Source organism: Elephas maximus, chromosome 25 (assembly GCF_024166365.1).
Source record: "Elephas maximus indicus isolate mEleMax1 chromosome 25, mEleMax1 primary haplotype, whole genome shotgun sequence".
In the NCBI taxonomy this organism is placed as follows: Eukaryota; Metazoa; Chordata; class Mammalia; order Proboscidea; family Elephantidae; genus Elephas; species Elephas maximus.
In genome coordinates, this window is record NC_064843.1 from 31,589,462 (window position 1) to 31,611,296 (window position 21,835).

The window sequence follows — 21,835 nt, forward strand, 5'->3', positions numbered from 1 at the left end:
TGAGCCAGCAAAAGTGAAAAGCTTTCCCACTCTCAGGAAGGAAGACATTTTGTAAAAAGCTTGAGGAATTGCAGGGTGGCTTGCTGGGAAGATGGGCGCCTGGGTCTGCAGTAGGAGCTCACTCACGTCCTCACCACCAGAAGGAATGAAAGAGATCAACCTTGAAGGAACCCCCACCCTGAGCCAGGCCCTGTGCTGGTATTCCCAAGATGCCTTGGACCAGCTCCTGGCCCTTAAGTCCAGAGGAGGGATAGACACACAGATCAGTGACTGCTGTACAGACATCTAGGACCGAGCCTGGATCGCCATGTACAGTTGTTCGGGGCGTGCAATATTCACATGGTCGTAGTGCCCCCCAGACTTGTGCAGGGCACAGCTGTATGTGAGGCTCTGGACAGAGGTGTGAACGTCACAGTCGTATGCAGAGGCTCTGGGCAGAGGTGTGAACCGCACAGCCATATGCAGAGGCTCTGGGCAGAGGTGTGAACCGCACAGCCGTATGCAGAGGCTCTGGACAGAGGTGTGAACCGCACAGCCGTATGCAGAGGCTCTGGGCAGAGGTGTGAACCGCACAGCCGTATGCAGAGGCTCTGGGCAGAGGTGTGAACCGCACAGCCGTATGCAGAGGCTCTGGGCAGAGGTGTGAACCGCACAGCCGTATGCAGAGGCTCTGGGCAGAGGTGTGAACCGCACAGCCGTATGCAGAGGCTCTGGGCAGAGTTGTGAACCGCACAGCCGTATGCAGAGGCTCTGGGCAGAGTTGTGAACCACACAGCTGTATGCAGAGGCTGTGGACAGAGGAATGAGTGCTAGAAGCCTCTGAGGAAAAGCAGGCCCACGTCTGCCTAGAGAGTCAGGGAGGGCTTCTAGGAGGAGGGGACAAGCTTGGACTTGAAGGCTGAGCAGGAGTTTGCACAGTCAGGGGGACTCAGTGCAGGATGGGGCATCCCAGAGAGAGGATTTCCCAAGTCCAACCTTTTGGGGACCACCTTTGCCATTTCTGCAGAATCCCCATACCACCTGCACTATTATTTACTTAATATTTATTTTTAAAGCATCTTTCCCTTTTTACTTAAATAAATTCAGCTTAAGAAGGAGACTTTTATTACAGTCATAAATGGAAAATCAGCATCACTTGTCATAAATAGAGAGTAACTGTAAAAATAAACACTATGAAAACCAAACAGTGTTTGTAAATTCTAACCAGGGAAGGTTGCCTGCTGAGGACTCTGAGCCTCAATCTCCATTTTTCTCTTGCCAACCAGGGAGCCTGGAGAGAGTTGGGGGTTAAATTCAGAGCAGCACCAAGCTGAGACTTTCTTCTTGACCAGAAGGGGCTGGGGTTCGAGTCTTCCTGAAGTATGGGCACCAGTGGGCAGCCATCTCCACCACCGTCACCAGAGCACATCAGCTGGCTTCCCATGACCATTACCACAATCCCACAATTCATCTTCTAGTCCCCACCTCCAAGAATTTGCTCCTGCTGGGCCTTCTACTTGGAAGCCTTCCCTGGCACTCACCTATCAGAAGCCTCTTAATTCTCCAGTTCAGCTCACAGGGCAGCATCCTGTCTGATTCTCCTTAAGGTTCCCCATGCTTTGCTCATGGGGGAGGTATTGAGTCAATTCCAACTCATGGCGACCCCGAGAGTGTTGGAGCAGAACTGTGCTCCAGAGGGTTTTCAGTGGGTGATTTTCTGGAAACAGATCGCCAGGCCTTTCTTCCGAGGCACCTCTTGGTTGACTTGAACCCCCAAACTTTTGGCTAGCAGCCAAGCGCATTAAGCATTTGCGCCACCTAGGGACTCCATGGGAGACTCCACTTAAGGACCCAGGAGGCTCAATTTGCCCACCTGTGGAATGAACAAAGACATGAACAGAGGACTCCCTTCTGGTCTATGCTGCTCGAACCAGGGAAATAGCTTCCTGAGGCATCAGTTTCACTCCCCCCCGCAAAAATGGGGAGAGAATATTATTTTTGTATTAAAACAAAACATGAATATATTACAGAGTAGAATACAAAATTCATGAATTTTGAGTAAATGGGAAACATCAAAGAAATGGTGCCCCTGGTGGGGAGCTGTTTTCTTCCCTTGGTGGAGGGAACACCCCGGTCGAGGGCCCCCCATCTGATCCCATCCCAGGCCTCACTCATCTCTGCAGCCTCAAGGTTCTTCTAACCTGGGTTCTGCATGTAGCCAGTGCTGATCCCTTGGCTTGAGGAGGAGGCGGCCAGGAGAGAGGAGAGGGGCTGGGGAGCAGAGGGATGAGGCGAGGCACCTAAGACCACAGGTCCAGGATTTACAGGTTCACAGGGAAGTCCTGGTGGTGCGGTGGTTAAGCTCCCGGTTGCTAATCAAACCCACCAGCTGCTCTGTAGGAGAAAGATGTGGTGGTCTGCTTCCGTAAAGATTACAGCCTTGGAAGCCCAGTGGGGCAGTTCTGCTCTGTCCTACAGGGTCACTATAGTCGGGATCACCTCAATGGCAATGGGCGATGGATGGAAGTCGAGGCTCACCCTGACTTCCCGTGTGGCTTTGTCTAAGTTACTTCACTTCTCTGAGCTTCAGTTCCCACATGTGTCATTGCGTAAGGCTTATTTGAGCGTTAAATGAACGAATGCATGTGAAGAGCCTGTTTCAGTGTGCAAGACACAGCAGGGCCTCCACACCTGCTGTTACCTGGTGGTACCCACTCGCTCCCAAGTTTTAGACACACACAGCACATTCGCCCAGGAGGGGGCCCCCTGCCAGCTCTGACTAGGCGGGCACTCCCATGCCCAGTAAAAGTTAAATAGCTGACCTTTTTGAGCACTTGCTATGTGCTAAGTGCCTGGTGACTCTGTGCCTGGGTTTCCTCATCTGTAAAATGGGGATAATAATAGTAACTCCCCCCGTAGGGCTATTGTAAGGATTAAATGTGCTAGCACGTATAACGGACTGCTTGGCCCAAAGCATGTGTTGTAGAGGTGTTTCTTTGCTAGAACAGAAATATCTCACCTCATCCCCAAAACAGCCTGGGAAGTGGCCACTACCATTTTCCTCTTCTTACAGATGAGGAAAGGGCCCAGAGAGGGTGGGCAACTTGCCCAGGCGCCCTGCCAGGCAGCTCTGATACAGATACAGCCGGGTGGGCAGTGCCGGTGCCTGCGGCTGGGGCAGAGTGCGTCCCAAGGCCTGCGGCACATATTGAAGGAGACAGCAGTGAAATTACAAATCTGGTGAGATTTAAGGAGAGTGAAAATATTCTGGCACTTGCAGGATTGTGAGAGTTGAACAGGTTTCCCCAGTGAAATTCCCGCCTCGTCTTCCCACACGTCTGGGCTACAGGGAGGGAGAGGCAAGTGTGGGAATGTGCAGGAGCCAGGGGTGGGGGCAGGGGCGGGGCCATGGGCGGGGCCAGGAGCAGGCAGGGACCAGGGCCAGGGAGACACCGATGGGGAGAAGGCAGAGCAGGCATGCTGGTGTGTGTGCAACGTGATTTCTTTTCATCCTCAGCCTCAGCCTGTGCCGAGCCCACTGCACCAATGGCTACAAAGAGGTTGAGTGGGGGCCAGGATTTGAACCTAGACTTGTCTAACCCCAAAGCCCAAGCACATGCCCCTCCCTGCTTCCATTCACAAGGGAGTGGATGGAAGAAGCAAAGGGAAGCTGCGCCAGCCACAGAGATGAGTGGTTGCCCCGGAACCCCAGAAAGGAGCAGTCCCAGAATAGTAAAGAAGAAGAAAGGAGATATGCAGGGGGATGGAGGGAAGAGGCAGGGGTGGAGCCAGGGAGGGCCAGGGACTTGGAGGAGAACAGACCACAGAGGAGAGGCAGAGATGAGGGGACCTGAAAGACGTGAGCAGAGACAAACAGGAAGGGAGACACTGAGGGAGACATGGGCGATGCTCAGGGGCAGAGCTTCTGAAGGTGCCCAGTGGCCCCACCCCTCCCAGGCCCTGGCCTGAGCCAAGCCTGGCCACCTTCATGGGACCTAGTGACCTCGCCTGACTCCAGCCCCTGCCACCCTACCAAATCGCGTTGGGAAAATCCAAGTTTGCAGCAGTAAATATATAGCTTCTGGAGTCATCCTGATCTGGATTTGAACCTCCAACTGCACTTACTCATGGTGGGCCCTTGGGCAAATCTCTGAGCCTCGGTTTCCTCATCTGTAAAATGGGTATTGGGAGGACTCGGTGGGATCATATGTCTGGCACACAGTGGTCTCCATGGAGCATTATTAAGATAATGACGATGAAGCTGTGATTCATGGCTCCTTTCACAAGGTGGTCTTGCTCTAGCCCCTCTCAAAGGCTGCTACCCATCCCTTTTCCCTGCTGAGAAGACTGGCCTGCCCTGGACCTTTAAAATAAGAGGACCATTCCAGAACCAGAGAATCCCTAAACTGAAGAGGTTCTGCCCCACCCCAGGGTCTTTGTGCATGCTGTTCCCACTGCCTGGGGCAGGATTTCACCTGCCTAAAGCCACGGGGCCAGAGCAGCAGAGACAAGACGGGGACTCAGGGCTCCCAGGGCCCACTGGAGTTCAGAGACCTGCTGGGTTTTCTGTGGGGCATAAGGAGGCCAGCCAGTGAATCTCAGTTCCCTTCCCGGACCCTGCCCCAGAGCTTCCCGGCAGCCAGCCCCTCCCCGCCGCCAGGACACCATTAGTGCGGCTTTGTTTTGAGTGCTATTTCCACTACCATGCGCTCTGGCCGCCCGGCCTCCATTAGGGACCCTTTCCCGGCCGATGACAGGCAGCAAACAGCTCCCCAGCGAGCCAGCTGTAATTGCTGCTGCCTCCATGGCCGGAAATGATTTTTTTTAAAACCTCACAAAGCAAAACAGACACCCTGCCGTCTGCTCTCCCGCCTTCTCCCGCCTCAGCCGGGAACCAGGCCTGAGGGTTCTGGGAAGGGGGAATACAACCAGGACTCCAAACCCCAAGGGTCACCCTGAAAATGCCAGAGCTGGAGGAAAATAGTTTGGGTTCTGCTCCCTTGCTCTGAGGCAGGTGTGAGGCCCTAGGCTCGCAATGCCACTCCAAGTAAACCTGTTACCTCCTCTGCAAGATGGGCATATTGATGGGGGCCCAGGGTGCCTCTGGGATGACTGTCACAAGGCTCTGCCAGGAGATCATGGGCCTCTCCAGGGAGGGACGTGAGCGAGAAGGAGCATCCAGGAGGTAGGAAGAATGTGCCAGGTGGTCCAGGCGGAAGGAATAGCTTGGAAAAGGTCCGGAGGAAGGAAGGAGCTTGGTGTGGTCAGGACTGGAAGGGAGGTCAGGGGAGCAAGAAAGGGAGAGAGAGGAAAGAGATGAGGCCAGACAGGTTGGCGGGGGGTGGAGCAGGCAGGGCTTTGTCGTCTGGGGCTAGGCCCTGGGATACTACTAGATATGCCCACACAAGCACACAGATGCATGCGCACATACACGCATGCCCAAGTCCCATCTCTTTTTGAGCCCACCTTTCCACCATCCCCTGGACACCGTGGCAAGCCCCAGCATCCCATAAGTCACAAATCCAGCGAGGCTCAAATCAAACTCAGCACCTTCCTTGCAACCCAGCTTCTCCTATTCCGTTAGCAGCTCCTCCCGCCTCCCCCCTTCTCCTTCCCACGGCCATACCACCCAAACGCCAGCCTGACCACCTGCCTTCCTCTCTCAGAAACCTTCCAGGCTTCTCACTGCCCGGGGATTGAAACCAAACTCTGCAGCCCATCTCTGGAGGCTCCAGCTGCAACCTGCTTTTCCAGATATGCACGCTTGACTCCCAAATGAAGCCCCCTGCCAAGCCCAGGCAGCCAGGCGAGGCTCCGCTACTAGCCTCTGGAGACCCCCTCTCAGCTCTGGCGAATCCTGCTTCTCCCTGGAAGTCTTCCCTGACTTCACCAGACACAGCGGCCACCTCACTGGGACCCTCCATAGACCTCCCTCTGGACGTTCGCCTGTCTCTGGGGCTCCTGTCTTGCTTTTACCTCCCGCCTTGCAACTTCCCCCCCGCCCCCAGGAGATGTTCACAAGGACTTGACAGGAAAAGTGAGAAAAGGTTTGTTGAGGGGCAGGGGCTGATGAAGTGAAGGCTGGGCCCCCTGGGGACCAGAGACAGGCTTGGGGGCCTCAAGGAACCTCTGAAGCTGTGGGCAAAACCATGTGGCATTTTTCCGAGGAAATAATCCACGGTATTCATCAGATTCTTGAAGAGGGTTATGACCTCCTTAAAAACTAGAAACCAGTAGTTTAGACAAGGAATCCCTGGATTGTGCAATGGTTAACACGTTCAGCTGCTAACCAAAAGCTTGGCAGTTTGATTCCACTCAGAGGCATGCTGGAAGAAAAGCCTGGCCATCTATTTCTAAAAAATCAGCCCGTGAAAACCCAGTGGTGCACAGTTCTACTCTGACACACATGAGGTCGTCATGAGTCAGGGTCAACTCAGCAGCAACTCGTTGGATTTTTTTTTTTTTTTTTTTGTCTAGACAAGCTTCAGTGGCCCTTCCAGCTTTACCACCGGGCCATTCATTCATTCACTCACTTTATTCATTCAACTGACATTTATTGAGTGCCTGCTCTATGTGAGTGTCACTATGATATACAGGATATATATGTGTGTGATCTTAAGAGCTGTCATCTGAGGTGTGTGTGTGTGTGTGTGTGTGTGTGTACGCTCTAGAAAGAAAGGGAGGAGCAAGGTGGGGGAGAGAAAAGGAGATGGGTACAGCAGACACAGAGAAAGGGGCAAAGAGAGAGACACAGAGAGAGACTGAAAGGCAGAGACAGCAAAAGAAAAAGAGAAAAAAGAAAAGAAAAATATTTTGAGAGAGAGACCCAGAGACTCAGGCAGGGCTACAGACAAGAGACACACAAATCCAAGGACAGAAAGATCCAGGGGCGGGGGGGCGGGGGGCCGGGGAGGTGGGCAGGCAAAGCACTGTACACAGATGGGCATTGCGGGCCCCTAATTGATAGCTCAGAGAAAGGCCCCTCCCAGCTCCGCTCCAGCTCTAACCTCACAGCTGTTCCCGCTGCCTCTCTGTCTCACCCCTAAGGCACCAGCTTGGAGGGGGCTGAGGGGGCTCCTACAGAAGGGAAGGTTACAGGGCAGAGTGCATCACCATGGCTCCTTAGGCGAGAAGCTAAAGGACCCCCCAGGCTCCCTCCCATCTGGCTGCAGCCCCTCAAACCACAATTGCCCATCTGAACATAGTCACTCCAGATACACTCTCAGAGCGAAACACCACTCCCCCTGCTAGAAAACCCAGGTAGGTACACACGGGGTCACGCACACCCCCCAGCTCCCACGTTCCCTCTGACTGCACCCTTAGATCCAGGAGCCTAGGCTCTTAGACCAATGCTTTTTCAGCCAGACCTGGGCATTCTCACGCATTATGGCATCACTAACCCCCATGAGAACTCTGATGAAGCCAGGACGCCGCTTCCCGGAACAACGTACCTTCCCACATACCACCCGGTTTGGCAGCCAGAAGCTAGACAGACCAGCGGGCTAAGAACTGCAGCTCTGTAGCCCCGCAGCTGGGCTCAAGCCTGGCTTTGCCATCCAACATCGCCTCCCTAAGCCTCAGTGTCCCCTTTTGTAAAGTGGGAGTGGCAGTAGCGCCCTCTGCAGCGGGCCTGTGAAGATGGAAAACGTGAGGAAGCAGGGAAGTGATGGGAACAGAGAACAGGGGTCAAGGAACGCTGGCTGGGGCTTTGGGCCACAGACTCCTGCAGGCCACCGGGAGTTACGCACCAAGTGCTGCATGGATTTCACAGTTCCACCAGCTTACTGCCGATTGCAGGACAAAGGAGAGGATTTGGGAAAAGAGAGACAGAAAAATTCTCAAGCCTAACCCGTCATGGTTCAGATGGGAAAACTGAGGCCCAGAGAGGGGTAGGGACCGGTCAAGTCACCCAGCAAGGCAGAGGCAGAGGGAGCCACTAAAGGCCCCACCCCATCACATCTCCTGTGTGAGGCAGGCATCCTCTGCTCAGCCCACCTGAGCAGCACCATCTTTTAAGTGTTGTGTGACAGTTCTTTATTAACTGTCCACTGTCTTCTGGCTTCTCTGCCTGCTTCACCCAGTCCTCCAGGCTTTATTCCTTTGGGAAATAAGACAGGAATTCCTCTGTAACATCCCCAGCTAATACCTGCCAGGTCCAGCTTGCACACCTTCTGTGACAGGGAGCTCACTACCAGATACCGTCACTGCCCCAAGGGTGAATGCCCTTCTCTGAGCTGAACATCATCATGGCTTAATTCCTAACACAATGTCTACTTTTAGACTCATTATGGGTTTGGCTGTCTGTCTTTCCCTAGACTGAGAACTTGAAGAGAACAGGAATCTTATCTGTTTTCTTCCCTGATATGTCCCTAGTGGCTAAACCAGCCTAGCATACAGTAGGTGCTCTCTTGATGTTTGTTGGCAGCATCACTCTTATGCCAGGAGTTTGCAGGTGACTGGGAGGGGGCAGCTGTAGGAGTCGGGACTTAACCCTGTGGACAGTGTGCCCCCAAACCCAATCGTTCCCACGTGGCAGATACCTACATATGTGCCTGAGTACTGCCCGTACTATTACAACCTTAATGTTTGTCTATAAACTAACTCACTTTTTTTTAAGACCCCCATTAGCCTCATCCTAAGCAATCATATCTGTGCATTCACAGTTTTGATGTGCTGGGTGTATTTTTCCAATCCACATTAAAATAAATGCATAACTATTAAAATGTAAGAGGTTTGTCTGGGTTTTGCCTATAATCATCTCTCGGGTAGGGCCCAATCTTGCTGAGGGCCTGGGGTCCTGAAGAAGAGTTGAAACTGGGGAGGGGGGAGCTGAGTCCCTCTGATGGCTTCAAAGAAGGGGAGGAGGCAGGACTGTGGGCAAGGGGGCCTGGAGGACCAGCGGCCCCCTTGGCCTCCCCATCCCCACCTTCTTCACAGCAGTGGGGACCAGAGGAAAGAGCTGGACTGGCAATGGATCCCAGGGTCACCAGGTAGGGGCAGGGTGGGCTTCCTCCCCCGTTAGCCCACTGCCCTTTTTCTAGATGAAAAGTCTCTTTGGAAGCTAACAGGTATCTAGGGGCAGAGGAAGGGAGGGGAACACAACTCCTTGGACCCCACTGCCCTCATGGCGCAGCATGTCATATGCACCCCAGGGGCTGGGCCTGGGTCCACCTGCTGCAAGGTGTCATCAGCCTTAGCCACCCAAGGATGTCCTTGGCCGTGGACAGTAATGGTGAGAAGGAGCTCCAATTCTGCAATTTTCCTATGACAAACAAGGGTTTCTTATGAAAGAAAAATTATTTGAATGTTTAAAAATCCATCCAGTGGTTAAAATGGCAAATGTTTTGTTCTATATATTTTGCTACCCCCCCCACACACAAAAAAATCCATTCGACTTGGAATTAGCCAAAGTTGAAGAATCTGGACCCTCAGACCTCTGCCTTGTCCTCCTTGCCGTCCATTCCTTCGTTCCCTGCCACCTCCCCAGGATGGGCATTGTGGAGGGTGCCAGGACACAAGGGACACCTCTGCCCTGGAGCCCCTGGTCATTACAGTGGGGGTGGTGACAGGGCCAGGATGGGGGCTCCTGTGTGCCCAGCTGGCCCCCAAACTCCCTTCAGGGTTGAAAGACTCTTCCCACGACTAATCAGCAGCTGGTTTGGTCCCCCAAGTCCAACACAATGGCCAAGTAACTGGAGGTGGACTTGCTGCATGCCCCCTTGCCCCTCCTCATCGTGACACCTGTGCCTCATGTGGGCACCATTCATACCAGGCACCTCCTCTTACCACTCACCTTCCTCTAGGGAGGGTGAAAGGACAGAAAAGCAGGATTCTGGCCACGGAAGTTCCCACTTCCACTGCTGTACACCACCCGGGTAGGAAACGTGGCAGTCACCACTCTCCTTTCACCACAGGGCCAAGTCTCCAGCTGTGGGCTTGAGGCCCAGCTCTGCCCTTCCTCCCTGTGTGACCTCAGCCTCTCCTTCCTCTCTCTGGGATTCAAGAGCATTATGGGCACGGGCCCTGGAGATCAAATCCCAGCTCCACCACTTGTTAGGTGTGTGACTTTGGGGGAGTCAGCTAACTTCACTGAACCTCAGTTTCCTCATCTGTACCTTGGGTCAGGAGCAGTGCCCTCCTCTCAGGGTTCTTGTGAGGATAAAATGAGACAGCATTTAAGGATCTGGCACAACACTCAACTTGCTTCCATATATTTATCTCTTTATTTGTACAGAGTTGGAGGTTGTTGTTAGGTGCTGTCAAGTCAGTTCCAGCTCATAGTGACCCTATGTACAACAGAACAAAACACTGCCCAGTCCTGTGCCATCCTCATAATCACTGCTATATTTGAGCCCATTGTGTAGCCATTGTGTCAGTCCATCTCATTGAGGGTCTTCCTCCTCTTCACTAACCCTCTACTTTACCAAGCATGATGTCTTTCTCCAGGGACAGGTCCCTCCTGATAACATGTCCAAAATACCAAAAAGTCAAGCACTACCCTCCTGGGCAATTTTGAGTAAAAGTCCCCTCATCCATGGGCCTCAGTGTTCCCATCTGCAAGAAGGAGGCTTGAGGAAGCTGACCTAAGGGGCCTCCCTAGCTCAGCCTGAGCCTCATAATTCATTCCAAGCACCCTACCTCTCACCTGGGCGGCAGGTGGGTCAGAAGGGACCAACCACCGGCTCCTCCTGACCTTGCCTGCGTGTTTGCCACAGGTGACTTCGCCACCACCCCTGCTGTCACTGTGGCAATGAGCCGAATTCCGCTAGTCCTGCTGGCCTCCAGGAGCTCCCCTTGTTTGGAGAAAAGGCTGTGGGAGCTGCTGATGGGCAAGGTGTCAAAAGCAATTGGTGTGAAGGTCTTGGGGAAAACTGCTTGTGAGGGCCAATTCCCCACAGGAGGCTGGGAAACCCTCAGCCCAAGGTGGAGTGTTTAGGGCGTAATTGATAGAATAATCACCAAGGCCCGAGACAAAGGCAAACACATTTTTAACATTATAACCTTCGGAAGACAGGACTCAATTTTCTCCATCTCCCAGGCACCAAACTAGCCGGCTTATTGATGGTGAGATACCTATGGTTCGGTAAGGGACGTGAGAAAGCCAGAGTCATTTTTCAGTGCACAGACTGTTTGCCAAATGGCCCGGCGGCCTCTGCCCCCTCTCCAGCCTGCATTGCTCCCTCCTGGTAACAAGAACCTCAGGACGGCAAATCACTCAGTGGACGAAGCACCAGGCCAAGCCTGATCTTTGTCTGCATTGGGGTGTATTAATAATTGAAGGCACTGGCCTAGGAGTGTGTGTGTGTGTTTATGACGGGGCTGGGTGGGTGGGAGGATGGATGTTCTCTGCAGTGCGAGGCTTCCCTGGGCTCCTTGACGGGTCCACATGCCTACCCCAGCCTGGACCTCCCAAACCAAAAATCAAACCCACTGCCGTCAAGTCAATTCCGACCCATAACAACCGTATAGGACACAGTAGGACTAACTACCCTATAGGGTTTCCAGGGCTGTAATTTTTTTTTTAATCTTTATGGAAGCAGACTGCCACATTTTCTCCCTTGGAGCGGCTGCTGGGTTCAAACCACCAACCTTTCAGTTAGCAGCCTGTACTACCAATTCTCCTCCTGGACCTCCCAGTCCCCTGCAAAACCAAACCAGGTCAGCCACAAGCACCAAATAATTTCCCATTCCGGCATCTTCCATCCGAACGGGTGAATACTTAAGGCAGTGGCTTCTAGACTCCAGGCTACACAAGGATCATCTGGAGAGCTTATTAGAATGCAGATCCCAGGGCCCCATCAACAATCATCGTGATTCAGTCGTCTGGGATGGGGGGACCTGGCATCTGTATTTTAACTAACTTCCTGGGTAATTCCAAGGCAGGGAGTCTGCAGCCCTCACAAAGCGCCCCCCCCCCCAAAATACCCTCTAGATTCTGCCCTGGACAAGATCTGGAGAGAGCACTGGATAAGAAGTCCAGTCCAGGTGGCTGTTTCTAACTTGTATGTGGCCTCAGGAAGATACCGTCACCTTTCTAAGCCACTGGAAGGAAGCACACTTGGGATAGGGCTGTGCAGAGGAAGAGGCCTTGTCACCGGACTGGGCCAAGCCTTCTTCAAGGCTGCCCTGGAGGAGGCAGGCCCAGAATTGGCAGACACAGCTCCATTCTAGACACGGCTCTCCAGCCCTCTGCTTCAGTGACCTTGGGCAAGTCATTGGTGCTCTCTGAACCTCAGTTTCTTCTCTGCCCAACACTCGTCTTACATGGATGATGCCAGCCTCTGTGGGTTAACACTGGCAAAGGGCTTGGTAGCACCTAGCACAAAGGAGGGGGTTCATAAATATCAGCTCCCTTTCCACCCATCCCTGCTGCCCTCGTAGCAATGAGCTAACCCTTTTTAAGATGGAAAAATCAAAATAGTTGCCATTCATTGAGCACTTCTAGGTACAGACACTGGCCACAGCCAACCCAGCTTCCTTGAGAGGAACGCCCCGTTCACTCCTCATTCATTCCTCGTGCTTTTAGAAAGCCCTCTGCAAAGTGGGTTGAGAGGAGGTAGGAGGGAGAACGGAAACAAGGCAGATGTCCTTGCCGACCCATCTGACCACGGACTCTCCCTGTGACAAGCCCCAGGGCAGGCAGGCGGAAGGCATGAGCCTGGCAGCTGGGCTGGGCTCAGCTCAAGCTGGAGAGGTTAGCAGCCACCAAGCAGTTGAGGCCAGTGGGGCCCTCCCCAGGAACCCCCACCCCAGCCCCCTACCCAGACATAGACACCTCCCCGACCCAGCCACATTTCCTGAATCAGCTGAGGACACACGGAATCCAGGAATAATGAAACGATCAGGCTCCAATCTGCTAAACAGCAATTTCTGGGCTTTTTCAGCACACACAGCTTTTATCAAATTGGTATTCTCCTCCTCAACACAAATGGCTTATTAGACATGACCCACTTATTCGCCACGTCTCACTATCATTAATAACAGTTTCTTTTTGTGATTAAGTGAGTGGCTCCAAACCCTTCCTGTGGTGGTGGGTGCTTGGCCCAGCAGAGGGGCAGCCCATGGGGGCTCCTCAGTGGCCACTACTTGATGACTTTGAACCTGGCAGGATTAGGGAAAGGCAGCCTGGCCCCTGCAGGCCAGCCTGGCCTCTTCACTTCTTGAGGGAAGAGGGAGCCCCAGAGAGGTGGACTCACTTGGCCAGAGCCACACCAAGGGTTGGTGAGAGAGGCCAGCTTCCCCAGCAGCCAACACTGTCTTGCCTCTGCCCAGCCCCTCCTCTGGGGCTTAGCTGGACATGACAGCCCTCAGCATGCTGGCAGCAAGGGGCAGGCAGAGACTTGGACTGAAAGAGCAAATCCTGCTTCCCTATGGGGGCCCACTTGGGGCCTCGGGAATGATAGAGTGGCATCCAAGTCCCTGGGGTCTGGTGCTCCAGGGATGGGGTGGCTGTGGACCTCAGAGCCCCAGTCATCATTCCTCTGTGGACCACAAACTCAGGGCAGCACTTCCTTGGAAAACTCCTAGTGTAAATCCCAGCAGTGCCAAGGAACTGAGCAAAGCGAGGAGGGGAGGGGAGGGAGGAATTCCCAGTTTCCCTTGAATGGGAGGGAATCTGACAGGGAGATGAATGTCCTGGAAAAAGTACTGTCTTTGCCTGACAGAAACTGGGGCCAGTCCCGGCTCAGCTACCTACTCCCTGTGTGACCTTGGGCAAGTCCAATCACCTCTCTGAGCCTTGGTTTCCTGATCTGAGCATCATTAGAACCCTTCCCTTTTTTCCCACCACTCCAGCCTGGTTGGTAGAAATCGGATGAGGGATACGAAGGGTGCATAAATGACTCACAGAGTGGTTACTGTCAAACGTGGCTAAGGCAAAAGGGTGCAGGGAGTCGTGGTTCCCCAATATCTGAGACCCTCCAGGAATGGCTTTGGAAGCCCCCCTGGCCCCTGGAGCCATCCCACTTGTGTGTCATGCCCCAGCAGAACCTTCCCTGATCGTCTACCCCCACCCCACCCACCCACACACCCCTCACTCATTCCCATCAGAATACATCACCCAGTTCTCTGCCCTTTGTGCAAGCCTCCCCCCAGCCGTGGGCACACAGTGCCCACCACTGGTGCTGCAGCCTCCCCCACCAGACTGGGAGCCCCCGCAGGGAGGGGATGGATGGAGGAAGGGTCCTCTTCGTTTTCATCTATGCCCAGCCCCCATACTGGAGCCTAGTTCATAGGGGCCGGAGGAGCCCCCACACCTGCCAACCTCAGACAATCCAACTCTGCTGCCAACTTGGGCTCCTCGGAGGCTAGAAGGAGCTTCTGACACTCAGGCAGCCAGTGCTGGGGATGCTTGCTGGCTTCCTGGCTCCCAAGGTGGATAGAGTTGAGATTTCCCACATTTTGGTCTTCCAGGGCCAAGGATGAGGATGGTAGGGAAGGTACCCTGTGGAAGGATGGCAGGGGCTTGCTGCCCACCCCCAGAGGCAGACAAAAGCACCTGACATACCTGTCTCTCCCATGTCTGGGGCTAGAAGAGCAATCCCAACTATTCCAGTGTCTTCCAGGGATTCCCACAGCCTTGGTCCCTGAGATGCCACCTCCTAACAGGGAAGGCTTCAGCCTGAGGCTACCAGTTCCCAAGGGGCAGGCCTCTGCCCCCCAAGACCTTTCCTGGTGCCCTAAAGGGCAGGTGTGGAGCGTGAGTGAAGTGACAAGGGCAGCTGCGGGTTAACTCACAAAGGGAAAGGCAGATGGGCAGCGATGAGTGGGCAAGCAAAGCGTTTTCACAAGTGTGTGCGGGGTGTGTGTGTGTGTGTGTGCACGCACGCTCATATCTGCAAGCAGACGGGCAAAAGAGTTGTGGCAGAGAGTGTGTGTCTGGGTGCCAGCTGGCAGGGTGGGAGCCCACCAGCGGTAGAGCCTGTGTAGCGGGCATAAGTGTGTTTGTGAGTGACGAGTGTGTCTGAGGTGTCTGGAGATGTGTGAGCGCAGGAGTTAGGAGTGTGAGAAAGCAGTTGAGTGCGGATCTGAATGTCTGTGTCGGTGAATAGCTGTGTGTCCATGGAGGTGTGTGTATTCGCACGACTGTGTGTGTGTGGTGGGGCTCCACGAGAGGCGAACGGGAGCGTGCACTGGGTGCCCCTCTTCCCCGCAAGGGTGGCCAGGGACCCGGGGGGGGGGTCCACGGTCCCCGCAGGGGGCGCCCTGGGACTCCCACCACTGTCTGCGCGGGTTCGAGCCCGGAGGTGGCCAAGTTGGTGCGGCGCAGACCCGGGTGGGGTTTGATGGGGAAGTCCACGGGGGCGGAGACCAAACTCACCATGGCCGGAGACGTGGTTGTCCCAGGGCGCGTGGCCCGCGGGCCGCGTGGCGCCGCCGAGTTGCAGGAAAAGTGCCAGGTAGTGGAGGGCGCCTAGCGCCACCGCGAGCGGGGCCCCCATGCTGCGCGCTCGGGCCGGGGGCGCCACCGCCTCACATCGGGCTCGGGAGACCGTAGACCCTGCGCCCGCCGCCCCCTGCCCCGTGAGGCCTGGCTGCCTGGCTCTCGCCGCTGACCTTCGCCCGCTGGCCCCGGCACGGCCCCGGCTCCAGCCCCCGCCGGCTCCAGCCCGGCCCCGGCTGCGGGTAGCGAGCGCACGCCCAGCCGGCCGCCTCCGACTGCAGGACTCTTCCCTTCCGCGGAAGGCCACTCAGCTCGGTGCCGAGCCGACGCACCCCACCCTCCCACTCGCTCCCGCCCGCCCAGCAGTGGCGGCGGCGGAGGGATCTACTGCTTGATTTATCATCAAAGTTTTGCCCAGCCTGGGATTTTTAAAGCGGTACCCGCAACTTTCCCCAGCCCGAGAGCGGGGGGTGGGGGCGGGGTGGGGGGAGGAAGCCACCCCAGGGACCTGGTTCTTCCAAAGCACAATACGACTGGCTTCAGAAACAGAAATAATCAGCGAGTTAAAGGGAAAAGCCAATATACCTGCCGCCAGACCCAACGGGCTTACAGGGACTCTTCAACTTTGCTAGCACGGAGGTGCCGGGCCGGGGAGGCAGCAAGGGTGGAGCTGAGGGTGGGGTAGTGAAGGAACCTGGGCTGAGACACAGGAGATCTGGTTAGAGTGCTGTGTGATTCTGTCTGGGTATCTACCTCTGAACCTCAAGGTCTTCATCTGAGAAAAGGGGCTAATAACCTCAGGGGTCGTGGTGAGGATTTAGTGAAATTGTATATTTGTGCGCTTAGCATAATGTTGCCCACATGGTAGGAGCTCAATACTTATTGTTTTTGCTGTCCTCTCTCTGGGTCTCAGTTTTGGAATCTGTATAATGGGAGTGAAGCAGGCCCGTCGCTGGAGTTCCTTCCATTTTAGAAATGCGGGGTCCTACGCAGTAGATCGAATCGCCCCCTTCTGGACTGTCAGGTTCCTTTCCCCGGACCGATGGGCCTGGACGGAATGTGTGTGTGTGTTAGGGGGAGGGAGAGGAGCATGAAGTCCCTCCCCTTCCCAAAAGCAGGAATCCAACGGGATTCTCAGGTTCCTTCACCTGACCGTTCTCCTGGGCTGTGGGGTCAGACTCTCAGAACAGACACGAGGGCAGGCCTGTGGCCCCATTTAAAGGAGGAGCAAGCACATCGAATTAAAGAAGTACCTTCCCTGACGTTCCATGGCGAGTGTAGGGGGAAGGCCCCTGACTCCCCGGCAGAGTCCTTCTTGCTCTCATCCCTTGCCCTTCCCCCTGATCTCCTTCCCGACATGTCCGTGTCTCCGCTGTTTCAGCCCCACGGAGGAGGACAGCGCCGATCCCGACAATTTCTGCGCAGCTGACGGCGCCTCCGCTACCTCTTAGGGACGCGGGGGTTAAGCACCATGGACAGGTCCTCCAGCTTCCTCCCCTGCTGCCCCCAAAAGAGGATGAGCGTCGCAGACGGCCCATTCCCGACTCCAGGCCCCAGGTGGATCCAGCATTACTAAGAGCGCAAGTTTGAGATCGTGATTAGAGCCCTAGGGACAGCCTTTCTCTGCAGTCTTTAATCGGTCCTCGCATCCTCCCCCCACTTCCAATATTATGGCGGGGAGCACACCATATGGGGTGCTCTACGGACAGCCCCCAAATGCCTCGCACACTATTATTTCAGCACCACAGACAGCCCCCGCTGGAAGGGCGGTGCCGCGTGGCCTTCAGCACCGCGGACAGGTCCCTGCTTTCTCCCAGCCCGTCCTGGACCACTACTCTCTGGACCCTTAAGGGCTGTTTTGCCCAACTGACTCACTTGTCACTTTCCCACACAGAGGTGGAATTTGGGCTATCCAGGGATTGCCAGGCGCCTTGGACTCGACAAAAGCCTCTTTCATTAACTCACTTGAGCTTCACTGCCAACATGATGGGTGTTATTGCTCCCATTATAAAGAACACAGAGTCTTCAGGATCACATAGCAGCGCCAAGACTGAAACCCAGGACTCTTTTAACCCCAGCCTGAGGCCTCTCCAGGAGAACGTGGTGGCAGAACTGGGGCTGAAACCCAGGGCTTTCTCCTTTTAGACCACAGACTGGAGGGAGAGGGGCTCAGACAAGGGGACAGGGAGAGACAGTAGATTTGGAGAGAGCGAAGAAAACAAGAGACACTGCTTGGGCTGCTCAGAAAGGAGGCCAGGATGGGACAGCTGGGCTCCAGGTCCTGTTGTGCCAGTGGCCCACCATCTGGTCTTCATGAATCCTTTTTCCCCAGGGACTCCAGTCTAGAGCAGGGTTAAACCCAGTAACCTCTAAGGTTCCTTCAAGGACAAACCTCCAGGGATTTCATGGCTTTGAAGAGTCTCATAATGTAACAGTCTTGCCCAAAACTCTCCAACGGCTGTGTTTATTAGAGAAATCCTGATCTCTCTAGTTTTGCATTCCAGGTCCCAACCTCACTTCCTGCAATACCCTCTTCCCCAACCCCCATTCCCTGCCTGAGCATGCCTTAACTTCATCTTGTCTTTACCTTCCCAGTGCTTCTTTCTCTCCTGCGTCTAGCTGAGTCTCCCATTGGTCAAGGTCCAATCTATTTCTTCTACAGGAAGAAATGCCTGCCACCTTCTCCTTTCCCCTTGGTTGGCCCATCGCTGCACACCAGCGCTGTGCTAACAACTTTACATCATCTCATTAGTGTGGGCTTTACAGCCATACTTTCTGAGTTTTGAATCCTTGCTGTCTTTGTGACCTTGGAAAAGTTACTTAGCCTTTCTGTACCTTAATTTACTCATCTGTAAAATAAGGATAATAATAATAATACAGCCCTCACAAGACTGTTATGAGGATTAAGTGAGTTGCTACATGGAAAGCACTTAGAACAGTGCCTGGCCGTGGGAAATGCAGATATGCGTTGGCTGTTATTATTATATAAAGAAACAGAGGCGCAGAGAGGTGAATTATCTTGCCCAAACTCACATAGCAAGGGAGTAATAGAGCTGTGATATGTTTGATTCCAGAGCCCACGCTCTCAGCATAATGCCTGAGTTCATCTAGTTTAACCCCCATCTTTGCAGTTTAGGAAACTAAGGCCCAGAGAGGGTGAGTGACTTCATCAGAGTCACACAACCAAGCACAACAGAACTGTCTCCCAGCTCAAGGCTCTCCCACTAGACCATACTGTCCCATTTGTTTCTCCTGCAGCACCTAAATTGCACTTTACAGTTTAAAAGTTACACTCCCACCCATGATCTCATATAATTCACACAACAACCCCTGAGGCCACTAGTATTGCCATCCTCCTTTTACAGATGAGGAAACTGAAGCTTAGAGTATAGACAGAACCTGTACAAGATGACACAGTGAGGCAGGGTAAACCCTGGGTGGAATGGACACAGCCCCAGCCCCTGCTCCATCCCTGTGTAATTCTGCCTCTTGTCTGCTTCACTGATCCAAGGGCAAACTACAGGCCCTGTGGGTGCTGAGAGCCTAACAGAGATCAAAAGCAATCAATGACTACCCCAGGAAATAATCTAGAGATTCACTAGGGTGGGTGGCTCTTGTCACGTATTTCACTCTGGCTATACCCTGGGAGATAGTGAGCCTCCCATCTCTGGAGGCAATTAAACAAGCACCTTCTAGTCCCTTGAAGGGGATGCCATAAAGCAAATATCATTGCTATTAGGCAAATATCATGCCACATTATACAAATGAGGCTTAGAAGGTGAACATCATGTCAAGTATTTCAGTGGGTAAGGCAACCTTTTTAAGGTTCCTCACAGGCAGGGGCTCTTGCACTGCCTTCACCTCTGACCCAGTCTCCCCGGGGAGTCTCCACCCTCCCCTTGACTCAAGGAGTCCACCCTCCTTCTTTTCCTTGAGAAGTGTCACTTGAGCACCGTGGCTCTGTCAGTGGTAACAGCCGTAAGATTTGTCCTTTTAATCCAGAATCAATAACAAATTTCATTTAAAAATAAATTAAACCAGGCATTGGAAATCATTCACCATGTGGGCCGGGGCCCTATATAGCGCCGTCTAAATGGCTTCCTTTCGCTCATCTATCAATGCCAAGAGGGGGAAAATACCTAAGCTGCCTGATTCATGGAGAAACTACTTAAACGTATCAGCCCCTAACAATGAGCAATGTAAGCCCGGAATTGCACCTTTTAACACACCAATAACACGTGGAGTGACGCTTCATGAGAGTTTATCGGAGACCCCACGGTCACTGGCTTTGAGGGAGCCCATTTATAAGGGGGAACAATGGCTTCGGTATGTAGCTGCCTAATTTCCAGAATATGCATTACTGAGCTCCGAGGAGCAACAGAGTTCTATTAACGTCTTATCTGCCACGAGAGGGTATGAAACCAGTGGGGAAAACCAGACTTGGCACAGACATGCCCAAAAAGCACCAGGGCTGACCTGAGGAGGTGGGTGAGCCAGCCCAGAGGGAGGGCGGCCCAGGCGGGGCTCTGGATGTGTGAAAATATGTGTGTTAATAGAGCTCCGGTTTCCAGCGATTACGTTTACATCAGCGAATAAAACTTGGCAATAAAACATCAAGGCTGCGTCTCAGACAGCGTTTCCTTTTACAGCCTGGTGTATTTCACTCATTATAACAGGAGGCAAGGAACTTGAGATGTCCCCATTTCTCCCCCCTTTAATTAAATTTCCTAAATTACTGCCTAAGATTTGGATAAAGTGAAAGACTTATGGCTCTGCTAATCGCCATCATGGCTCCTGCCCCATCATGGTAGTGGCCCTGACTGTACTGGAGACCAGCATTATTAAAGTGAAATACTGTGGGTCTTGCCTGTCCAGGCTCTGCTTTGTAGGAGGAGATGCAGCCTCAGGAGAGAAATTGGGCCCAGGATCAGGGAAGAGGCCTGGGTTCCTGGACTGGCTTTGCCAGCATCTTGGTGTATGTCCTTGGGCAAGTTACTTGCCTTACAACTCTCCCCTTTCCCCCAGACATCCATCTTGAGGCTCTTAGAATTGATCTGGGACAGGGGCAGCCCTTGGTTGTACACTGGGATCACTTGGGGGAAATTTAAAAAATATTAACATCCGGGCCACACCCCAGGGGTTCTTAAGTAGTTGGTCTGGGCTGAGGCCTGGGAGTCTACCTGGCTTTTAGAACTCTCCAGGTGGTCCCAGTGTACAGCCAAGGTTGAGCACCACTAACTCTGCCTAGACACAGAGTTCTTCGATATCATTGTGCTTTCACATCTCTGGGGAGGCTGGTTGTGCCCACAAATGCCCAGACCCCATGTCTGGGGGTTCTCTTCCAGTTTGGCTGGGGGCATCTGGGAATCTGCCCACTCACCAAGCATCCTGGGTGCATCTAATGCAAGGTTCAGTAGGCCACAGTGAGGATTCTAACAGGACTAGGGGGCAACAGACTCACATCTTCTGACCCTTGAATTGGGCCCAGCCAGCTTCCTGGGATGAGGGAGCCACCCCACCCAAGTGCTCATCTGGAGGGAAGCCCAGGGAGCCAAGCTGTGACCTTCCACCTGGGTCTGGGACCTTCCTCTCCTCTGATGACTGATATCCTTATCTGGACCTCCGCCAAGCTGGGCAGGAGCCCTGAGTGTCCATTACAGTCAGTTCATACACCTGTCACATGAGCCTCCAGATTCTGACTCTTCTCCCCACATAGTCCACCACTCATGCAGAGCTAGGTTTTTCTACCTGAACGGACTCTGAGCTCCATCTGCACTCTGCCTCCCAGGGTTTGGGGGTGGGAGGTAGGCCTGGGAAGCCCCTGCCAGGCTGAGTAACCCCATAAAGACCCAGGGTGCCTCCTTGAGGTTTTTCATTTTAATTCCAGCCTTAAATTAAAATGGAGCAGCCACAGAGAGTGAAGACATCATCTAAAATAGCTCCAGTTTTTAAATGGGAAGGGTCATCAACCACCATTGCCCCCACTGCATAGACAGGGGAACTGAGGCCTGGAGAGGGTTGGTGTCAAGTTTAGGACCTAAAATGGAGGGGATGGGAGAGTTGGGCCAAGGACACAGTTTTCCTGACTCCAGGCTGAGGTCTTTCCTCCACACGGCACTGCCTGCGGAGGGCAGCCAGGGTCCATCTTCAACTCTGCAGCCAGGCGGCTCCTTGCAAAGACACACAACTTGGCTGCTTCCCAGCAAGGGCACTGCACCGGGGTCCAAAGAACCCCTCTAGGCCTCAGCCCTTGAATTTGAACCTAAGCCCATAAATTGAGCCCTACCAAGGCCAGCAAGACATGTGACTTGTATCTGTGTTGTCCTGGCATGGAGCTTAGTGGTAATCTCCATCGAAGGCAATTAATTGCATGTTCTGAGGGCCCTTTGCCCTGCCAACCGGGTACTTACTAAACATGGTGGAACAGCAGGGTCTCTGCCAATTACAAGTCTCTGCTTGCAGGAGTGTTTTTAA

The 21,835-nt window shown here is 53.7% G+C and overlaps 1 protein-coding gene across 1 annotated transcript in view; it reads right to left on the bottom strand.

Annotated features, from left to right (window-relative positions):
• VSTM2L (V-set and transmembrane domain containing 2 like) overlaps positions 1-15,651 on the bottom strand; it is a 37,470-nt gene extending 21,819 nt beyond the window's left edge. Inside the window, exon 1 of the mRNA XM_049869641.1 lies at positions 15,299-15,651. Within this exon, the coding sequence (XP_049725598.1) occupies positions 15,299-15,419 (121 nt within the window). The 5' untranslated portion in view covers positions 15,420-15,651. The remainder of the gene's footprint in view (positions 1-15,298) is intronic.
• Positions 15,652-21,835: the final 6,184 nt, after the last annotated feature.